Raw genomic sequence first — 10,346 nt, 5'->3', positions numbered from 1 at the left:
GGCACTTAGCCATACCCGCACTTGAAAGACATAATATAGCGCCTCTTTAGGTGCGGGGCATTTTAGGGGCCAGTGCTCATATATATATATATATATATATATATATATATATATATATATATATATATATATATATATATATATATATATATATATATATATATATATATATATATGAGCACTGGCCCCATAGCCAAGCTATGACAGCCTATAGGCTGTCATAGCTTGGCGCGACGCAGAAAAAACCATCAAAAGCATAGCCATCTACAGCGTATAGCTACACCTGTTTTATTTTGATGCAATCGGGCTTCACCCACGAAGCAACGCTCGGCGCAGGCCGTGCATCGGTCTTTGTGAGGCTTAGCGATAACTTCCGATCACTCCGTTGAGACTTCGCGTAGAACGCGAATAATCGAAAGCTTGCGTGGCCCCCGTGTGGTAACGTTGCAATATTTCCCCCCGACGTTGACAAGCCTGGAAGAAAATGCTCTGATGCCGACTGCCTGTATCGTGCCCCCTTCAACGCATCGCCGCAGGAGGACCAAGATGATGACTTCTTTTAAGGAACCGTAAGTGCCGACAACATTAAGATTCGATGGTGGAGGTGATGCTAATGGTTCTTTTTATTGCGGTGACTTGTTAAAAGACCAGAGGGGCCCGGTCGCTCAGGTCCTGGCAATTTTCAGTTTATTAACGAACACTAAAACTTGGCCGGAGCAGCCACTGAACCAACCTCACTGTAACAACTGGACTGGATCCACGCGAGACGTTTTCTTCGAAGCCGTTAACTCACCACATAAATCAGCACTCTGTTTTTCTTATGTATTTCTGGTTCCTGGACCAAATCCGGCGCCAAGCACCACCTCTGTCCACTCTTCCCGACCTTCTCAACGAGCATCAAGCTCCATTCCTCGATTATTCTGTCCTTTAAACAACAGGTCTCGGGGGTTTGGCAAGAATGGGGCGTGCAGGGGTGAAGATGTTAATGACCCGCCTCAGCAGCGGATGTTCATAATGTTCCATTTTCGTCAGGCGTTGTCTGCCGACCTGACATCGTCCGTATGTCCCGAACATAGCTATTTCGCTGAACGACAACGAGCCGATTGAGAACTCATGGGCCTTACGCAATAGCTCGAGCGCAGCGCCGCCATAGTTCGGATGGTATTTAGGCGAGCGCTGGCATCGTTTTTTTCGAGCCATACTTCTTGGCACGTCAAGCCAAGTACATTCTTGCAGCGCCTTCAGCACTGCGACCAAGAGTCCTCAAGGCCCTACACGATGACGCGATTGTTGAACACCTCGGGAGTTTCTCACACGCTCGTAAAAACACAGTTGAAGTGCAGTCGACCACAAAATATTGCGGGATCTGCAGCGCGAGGAGACCGAGTGACAGAAAACTAGATCGCTGCGTAAACGACCGTAACACAAAGGGTGTTGAAGCTATCGAGCCTCAGCGATCAGCAATGGTGCGTTTTCTAGACGCGCCGTTGCCGCCTCTTATCGCGGAGGCTGCTGCCGATACCATCAACACCCGTAAGTGTTTAGAATTAGCAACGACTGAACGCGCCTTTGCTGAAGCCGATAGTCTTAACACCAGCTTCGTCATGGTCGGTCACGCAGCGATGAAGTTTTCCGTCGCTCCGCCACGTGCTGCAGCCGGCGAACTTTTTTTTCCCGCAATACTACTGACAGCACGTTGCCACTGACGTCACTAGATTTGTAAGGGCACGTTCATACTGGACACGCTGAAGGTGCCATCGACTAGTCAGACTTCTGCCGCCCATAGAGTCGCATCACGTGCCGTTTCGGCAAATTGAGACCGACTTGCTGGGGCCGTCTACACCGACACAAAGGCCCCGCCCAAAGGCGATGCTTCCGAGGTAGCCAAGTTTTTCACTGAGAACATTGTCCTGCGTCATGGCACCCCAAAGGTCCTAATTAACGACAGAGGTAAGACATTTACCGCTTGCGTAATTCAGATAATATTGAGATACAGCCTAACAAGTCACCGCCAGGCCACGCGGTCACTCAAGAAGCGACGCAATTGACGTCGAACAAGTTAGTCTAAGGAAGGAGCTCGGCAGCGACGCTCGACGCAGCCGTGACAGTGGCAGAGCAGCAGGCGTAACGCTTGACTGTTGCACACTGCAGATCGGGATCTGTTTCAAGGCGTCACTGCGAGTGTGTAAATAGCAATCCTGACGGACACGTGTGACTGCGCAGCAAGATAGCGCAAGAGCAATACAGAAAGATGTCGCGCACAGGCTTTGTTCACCGGGTCCAGACTGCGCAGGATGGACTACAAAAGCAGGACCACTGTCCGGCTATGGAGCTACTGCTGTTGTACGGAAGCATTATTTTGGCAGTGGGGACAGTGGCTGAGCAACAGGCGTAACCCTTGACTATTGTCTAATGGACACATTATTGCTGTCACTGCTGCCACCGTTTGCTTTTGTGACAATAATCAAATGTTTTTTTGAAATCCTAGAAGTTTAAATGATTACCCGTAATGCCTAATGAATTCAACTATTTCCTTCAAGAAGTGAATTACTTTATTAGGCAAAGCACCGTCAGATTCGTGGCTTATCCCACCGAGTGGATTGCGCCAAGCTGTTGAAGAATCAACCATTGGAAAGAATTGGCTTTGTAGGTGAATTCGCCCCATAATTGCAGTACTATGTTATTCTTAGGTCAACTAGTTAATAATTGTAATTGGTTGCTGATCGGAATTTACAATTTCTAGTAATAAAAAGAAAAATGCTGTGTGCTCCAAATATAGCAGGAGATTCTTTGAGTCCCAGTGGTATAGTTCTGAATGGCAAAGAAACCATACCTGTGGCTGTACCCCGGAGCAGTGGCCCCCAAAGAAGAACATTTACTCATAGTTCCAGGCCCAGTTTTTCTTGTGAACCATAAGAATTCACAATGATTACTCATAAAATAACACCGCGTGTCTTCCTCCTTTAGGATTAAGTGGGGAAAAATGAGACACAGGGACTCGGCAAAACGCGAAAATTTTGACTATGCCGGCCTTTGTAGCTAATACCAGAACTACTTCTCTTTGTGTCTTTTTCCAGCGATAAGTGCTTGTACTTTTCTACCTTTTCATGTGTAATTGATGATTGTTTACAACGATTGCATGGAAAAAATTTACGCGGCTGATGCCAGTATGTTCGCGACCCGTCATAATTAGGGGAATTCTGCTCGACCAAATTTTCGAATCCGTGCGTGAAGCTACCACATCAAAACTTTAGTTCATTTGGTTCCCGAGGGATCCTGGCATGCGAGAGGGGCAAAACGCGACAAAAAGGCATCCTATTGCCTGAGAGTGTCTTATTAACTCAGCTATCTATTTACAATCAATATATGTTATATTTATTTTTAGGAGGGTTCGGACATAGAAGAATATCATATAGAGCTTCCTGGGAGGAAGCCAACATGAAAAAAAAAAGCACCGATAGTTATTTAGGACATGACTCCCTTCATTCGTGCAACATCGAGGTTTTTCCGCGTTCCCAGGGATGCTTTCAAGAGACGCATAAGAAAATAGTGAAATCTTCAAGTCAAGTCACTCACAAAAAATGTCTTGGGATTGAGTTTTATTGACGCTACTATAATGCTCTCATCAAAAAAAAAAATCGCGAGAAAAATCTGATTCTAGCACAGTTTTAAATTCATATCCTCACAAAGCCCGGCGGGTGAAGTTAAAAGCCATATATTGCCTGAGCAGTTGTGCATCAAAACGGCAAAAAAGAGGTTAAGAAGATACGCCGAACATCTCTAGCATCCAATTATTGAATAATCCAATTAGGTACAAGCGTTCAACAAAACACAACTTCAGCGTAAAGAAAGACTGTTGGTGTTTCATCTGCAAGAAGCTTTGTAATAACGCAACGCCGCGAGCTGTCCAGATTCAATGTGTGGATGCCAAGGACTAGCCTCCTGAAGACTGCATAAAAGCCCACAGAGTGAATTTCAAGTATTTCTACAGAAAAGAGAAAGAATAGAAGGAATGAATTTCTCTTTCACGCTGTCTCAATTTGTCCCTGAATTTGGGGCAAAATGACACGTAGAGCATATATTTATTTTTACAAAAAATGTTTTGAACAGTGTCAACAAGGCAATATTAATTTAGCACATACCTTGCACTCGAAGCAATGTTTCGGAATCGGTATTTAATTGTACAGAGTGAAATCAAAATATTACCTATTTTAAAAATTTTGTCGCATTTTATTCCACCATGCACCACTATATTAGATGCACACAATCGTGTAAAACTGCACGTTCTATGCATTTTTTTAGGAAACGTGTTGGCCAAATATTGCATTGTCTCCGGAATACGCTCCCATTTTTGCTTACTGATGGAATATAACAGATAGCTATTCTGATTTAGGTCGGTCATAGTGAGAACATATTGATTTAGCTTGGTCGGTGCCTTTTTCATTCGAATGAAAGTACTACGCTGACTCTGAAGGTCCTTTTTTACGGCGCAATGTCCTTGTGCGGCCACAGCGTTTGCTAGGCACGACGTGAAGCCTCGGGATCCACTGCACAGACTCGCTTAAAGCCTCGCCGTGGTGGTACTATGGTACCCGGCTGAGGTGAACCCTCTAAAGACGCTAGCATGCAACTTTTCCTGGCTCACCGCTACTCCAAGCTTCCGTAGTGGCGTCACTAGTCCGGTTAGGGGTTGTCACCCATAGGAGGAGGAGGAGGAGGAGGAAGGGAAGAAATGAAAGGCAGGGAGGTCAACCAGACGCACGTCTGGTTTGCTACTCTGCATTGGGGAAGGGGTGAGGGGATTAAAGAAGAGAGAGAGAAGTGAAGGGCAACGTGTGTGTAGATGTGACCTTGTCCATTGCACGCTTATAAGCGGTCGCGTAGCCCGGTCGTCTTTAGAAAACTTAGCAGTGCTCGCGTCGCTTTGCTGGCCTGTGACGCGTACAGCCATGAACCAAGGATCTTCTCTTCGGAGAAAGGTCTACTGTCTAGTGTCTCTAACGTTTCGCGTAGCAAGTTGCGTTCGCTCGAAAAACGCACAGGGTTTCCTAAAATTTACTAGAAAAGACTATGGCGCTAGTGTTTTCAGCCAGCAGAGGAATGGTGGGAAGTACACAAATTTGGCTAATCATCATTCTTTCTGCTCTGTTCCGCTCAATGTGGCCTAAATCCGCTTCACCGCGAGACGAAGTTCGGCAAGCATTTAACGCTTACGCTTCACCGCCTTGACCTTTTAGGCCTCATTAACTGAAATCGGGTCCCGAAGTTCACAACGGCGCGTTTTCTTAATCAGAAACAGAATCAAAACACAGAAACAAAGCCGCAAGTGTGTTCGAAGCCTGCAAGCAGGAAGTTAGTCGAATTTGAGCACTAACCACATGACTAACCATCATCCCCATGGCCGCTGAACGGTCACAGCGCCTGAGTTACCGCTAGTTGAATTTAGGCAACTCAATTGCTTAGGCTAGTAGGCGATTCAAGATGGGGGATGTAGCTCAAATTGAAGGTGAAAAACACATAAGAGGCACCAATATTTGTGACACACACTTACGTTGGCCAATTCCTCAGCGTTGGTGTGTGCTACAGAATCCAGGCTCTTCTACTCTTGAACGTAGTCGGATCAGAATCAAACTCGAGGACTTATTACTTACCCGGTCTATGCACCCTTAGTCGGTGCTTCTTGTATTCAAGCGAAAGCACTACTACGCTGACTTTTGAGCTTATTTATCACGTAATTAATTTATAAGAACGCTGTTCGATTTAGTAAGCGATAGAGTATGTCCCACAGCTGGACCATATAGTGTCCCAAAGTTAACTAGAAAAGAGCTCTGCCGCTGCGGTTGTTCAGCCACAATGGGAATGATGGGTTGGCTCTCGAATGCTGTGGCTCAGCGGTACTCATGAGCAGCTTGGCCACAGAAACGGCCAAGCACGTTTAGTATTATCTCATTGAGTATAATTGATCCCATTGATCCCATCGAGTGTAATTCACTGGGAGTGGTTACTGTATTTCACCGGTCTAGTTATTAGGTTAGGCCAACTCGTGTTCTCACAACAGTTGGTCGGCTTATGGTTCTGTATTCTTCGTCCACCGTTGGTGCTACCGCCCTCGACGGGAACCACATAGCTGCGTTTACATCACCAAACGCACCCAACTCGGTTAGCAGTGGCTATGTACACTCGTGCGCATTTGCAATTCCACGACTAAATTTTAACCTGTGTATAGTTTCGTGATCAGATTTGCGATGAAGTCTTGCTTTAATTACACATTGTATGCACAGGCCTTAGAAAACATGCCAAGTGTACCTTTGGTCCGTGATACATAGGTTTGTGAGTTAAATGTGGGTAATTTTTTGGAAGGATTCGGAAATTAAAAGCGAAAAACACCGACAGCCTGTATGTAAAAAGAAATCCATGGTACTTCTTGTTCGTCTGCTTTTGTGCACCGACTTGCTTTCTTAGAAATTTGTATGACCTCTCTCGTTTACGAAGGCCAGCATGTGAGTTGGATGAAGAGTGCCAGAATAAAGTTGGTGTTCTTTATTAGACCATTTGGCACCTTTCCTTTACTACTGCGCTTAATCTGGATTTGATTCAATGATTGTAATGAAAAATAAAGAATACACATTATGGCGTGGGAATCATACGCGAGTACATTCTTCATTTTTTCTCTCTCTTTCATTAGAGGTGACCTAAATATCATAAAATCTTCGAAGATTTCGAAGTTCAGCGGCGATCACTTTCGTCGCTTGAGGCGGTTTTCTTGGAGCTTCGACCGGACCGAGCTCGCTCGCGTGTGTGCAGGTCGGCGATGAGGTTCTGCTCCACAATCTGTTCTCGCCTGATCCTCTGCTGCACGGACCGAGGCACGTCCGGTATGAGCGCGGCCACGAGCCACTTCACGAAGAAGACCACGTGCTGCGAATACGCCAGAAAACAAAGCATCATAAAGTAAGGTATAGAGATAATCCCCTGTATTCACAAGCGCTCTTCGACTCGACTTTCACCTTTCACTTGACAAAGTTGAGCACTGCGCCACCACTCGGCTGAAAATGACACTGCGCTACTCAAGAATCGCAGCAGACTATTGCTGATATGCAGTAACTTGCCGCGCCTAGAGATGGCACTCCCATCGACTTTCCCAAGTGAAGGCGAAGCGTTGAGTGAAGGCAAGTTCTAGAATACGGGGGAATGTTTCCACGCGGGTCTGTTGTTCCACTTAAGGTGTACTTGGTTTACGCCTACATAGACCGTCAGCAATTCGCGGCGCCGATCGTCTTCGAGAAGCTCCCCGATCGTAGTATATCATTTTGTTAAGATTGTTGCGCGAGACACGAACAATTAGGCTCATTTCAGAGATTCCACGATTACCATTGATAAGACTGGACAGTTCGACGCAGGAAGTGTAAGTGATCACCGTTGGGATCAGTTGATCGACGGCCGACGCTCCAATAGCAGTGCCACTGTGTATCGCTGTAATCTGGCTTTCCTTTTCCCGGCCACACGTTCAGTCTAACAAAGTTTCACCTTGGGTATACAGTCTGCTGCTTTCGTCAACGTCACGACCAGGTGACAATATAAAAAGTCCCTGTTGTGCATCCCTCAACCACTATATGATTACGAAGGTTACTGTAGCGGAGGGTGCCTGAAATTTTGACCACCACTAGTTCTATAACCTGCGGGTCTCTAACATTTTTGCCGGCATCGAAAGTGCCGTCGCCGCAGCGGGGATTCTATCCCGTTGCATTCGATTCACCGGTTAGGCGCCGTAAACCATTCGACCATAGAGTTTCACAAAATTAACAAGAGAGAACTCTGGCGCTGCAATCGTTCAGTCACCGGGAAAATGTTGAAAGTGTACACGCATTTACCCAATCTTCGTGCTTGAGGCCTGGAACGCACTTGTGCCTTCGTTATTTATTTGTTGTGTTTTCGTGTTTTTTTCTGATAAAATAATGAATCGTTGTAAAATTCGACGACCGGATTAGTGCTCGTGATAGGTTAAGGCGGAGAAGTGAAATTTCTGATCGTTTGCTGATTGTCTTCTCGTGGCAAAGTGGCTTTGGGTCACGCGAAGCCAAACGAAGCCGAAAGAACGAAGATTAGACAAATCCGTGCATTATCCATCATTTCCACGCTGGCTGACATGCTGCGTGTTGCAGCTTCCACAGACACTAGCGCCCGAGTTCCCTTGATTGATTGATTGACATGTGCTGTTTAACGTCCCAAAACCCCCATATGATTATTAGAGACGCCGTAGTGGAGGGCTCCGGAAATTTTGACCACCTGGGGTTCTTTAACCTGCACCCAAATCTTAGCACATGGGCCTACAACATTTCCGCCTCCAACGGAAATGCAGCCGCCGCAGCCGGGATTCAATGCCGCAACCTGCGGGTCAGCAGCCGAATACCTTAGCCACTAAACCACCATGGCGGGGCTCCCGAGTTCCCTCTAATGTATTCATAAGAAACTCTACCATTATGGTGGGTGGTGATAATGATATGTAAAAAAAGTTCACAGGTTCCCTTAGGCTTCCACTTAATAGAGCTCGAACGCAAAAGCCTTCTTTTTTTCTTCTGTCTATATAGTGATCTTGGCCCCGTCGAAAGCTTTTCGCACTTAACGCGGTTCTCTGCTGCCTCCAAGGTCGTAAGCACCTGAGGTGCCTTTTCATTACTTCCGTGATTAGAACACCTCGAGTAAGCTACCAGGACATGTGATTACGTCATCGTGTGACATTACGTCACTTGACGTTACGCTGACGTCACGAAACTCAGTGAGCTGTGTGGCCAGCGCGACGTCACAGGAAGACGTCACGAGGTGATTCAATGAGGTTGAGAGCCGGGCTAGAGCTGTGGCCTTGTTAGGGAGTATCGTAGCGAGTGCCGAGTCCTTCTTGTCTCCTTTGCTCCCGTCCCTAGTGCGCCACTTTCCCGTTCGGAAGAATGATAATGAGGTGATTGTTTCTTGTATCCCTCGGCCCCTGCGCTGCGGGACACCAAGGGACAAATGTCGCATTCGGTAAAGCACTTATTGCTTTCGTCTCGACAGCAACTCTTGCGGCGAAATTCTCGAAGCTGAACTGCGGTATGGCGAGGAGCACCTATTGGTCAGGGACACACGCGCTACTAAATCACTATTTTGTTCCGTTTAAATAAAGGGTGGATAGCCAACAGGGGCCGTCATTGCACAGCGCTATTCAACACTGGTATTATATGGCTGCGCACGGCATACTACATCATGCAAATCCCAACCCGCTGTGGTGGTCACGTAGCTAAGGTACTCGGCTGCTGACTCACTGGTCGCGGGATCGAATCCCGGCGGTGGCGGCGGCTGCATTTCTGATGGAGGCAGAAATGTTGTAGGTCCGTGTGCTCAGATTTGGGTGCACGTTAAAGAACCCCAGGTGGTCGAAATTTCTGGATTCCTCCACTACGGCATCTCTCATAATCATATGGTGGTTTTGGGAAATGACCCCCCCCCCCCCCATATCACTCAATGAACTCATGCAAATCACACACTTTGTTTTTCCCTTCAAACTTCACTTTCAACAATAAAGAATTTTCTGACTATTACTTGATCTGGTGATCTAGATACCTCGCCTTACGTTGCTGTCTAGTGCGTACAAATCGGCATCCCCTCCAGAAGCTTTGTATGGGAACTGATAAAACAAAACGCATCCGATTCCGCCTTCAATAAGAGCATCGTTAATCGCTAGTTCTTTGCAAGAGTACAGAGCTCACCGGGGGCTCGCAACTGTAGCGGCTAATGCTGCTGCAAAAACCTGAAAGCTGTGCATGACGACGTGACGAATCATGTTCAGAACTAACGCTCGCAGATAGAGCTAGCATGGCAGCATATGGAATCGCTGTATTGTGAGTGTGCCGAGGGTTGTCATGTGACAAACAAGGAGAAGAGAAACTAAAACTGCGTTTTCTTTTTCACTTCCTGGAGAGTGCATGCTCACCTCAAACACCACTACGAAGATCAGCCTGGCGGCGAATATGTACCAGTAGGTGGCGGTGAGCTCGTATTCCTTCTCCGAACCGGGTGGCTCGCGGTAACCCTTGTACCTGAAAGGGGGAATCAATTCAAACACAATGACGTGTTTATTTCCGCTATATACATTAGGCTTGATGGGGGACAACAAAAAGAAGAAAAAAAAGCTACCTAGAGGTTGATGAACTAATCCGCCGCCATACAGGCGTGTATGGCGTGTAGCGAACAGCAAAGGAAAAAAAAAGTCAGTTAACAAGCGAGAAGATATGATTAGTGCAGAAGAAGACGCACAACAGCAAGAAAGAAAACTGCATACAGAAATACAAAAATAGAATGCCAGGAGGAAT

At 46.5% G+C, this 10,346-nt stretch overlaps 1 protein-coding gene across 1 annotated transcript in view; it reads right to left on the bottom strand.

Moving 5' to 3' along the window:
- Positions 1-6,525: 6,525 nt before the first annotated feature.
- The window catches only part of LOC119186793 (anoctamin-4), a 22,298-nt gene continuing 18,477 nt past the window's right edge, over positions 6,526-10,346 (bottom strand). The window contains exons 12-13 of the mRNA XM_075871625.1: positions 9,968-10,073; positions 6,526-6,918 (exon numbers count right to left, since the gene is read on the bottom strand). Coding sequence (XP_075727740.1) covers positions 6,727-6,918; positions 9,968-10,073 — 298 coding nt within the window. The 3' untranslated portion in view covers positions 6,526-6,726. The remainder of the gene's footprint in view (positions 6,919-9,967; positions 10,074-10,346) is intronic.

The sequence above is a fragment of the Rhipicephalus microplus genome, chromosome 8 (assembly GCF_043290135.1).
Source record: "Rhipicephalus microplus isolate Deutch F79 chromosome 8, USDA_Rmic, whole genome shotgun sequence".
NCBI lineage: Eukaryota > Metazoa > Arthropoda > Arachnida > Ixodida > Ixodidae > Rhipicephalus > Rhipicephalus microplus.
Note: the sequence above shows the minus strand (reverse complement) of the source record. Positions and strands in the feature narration are given on the sequence as shown.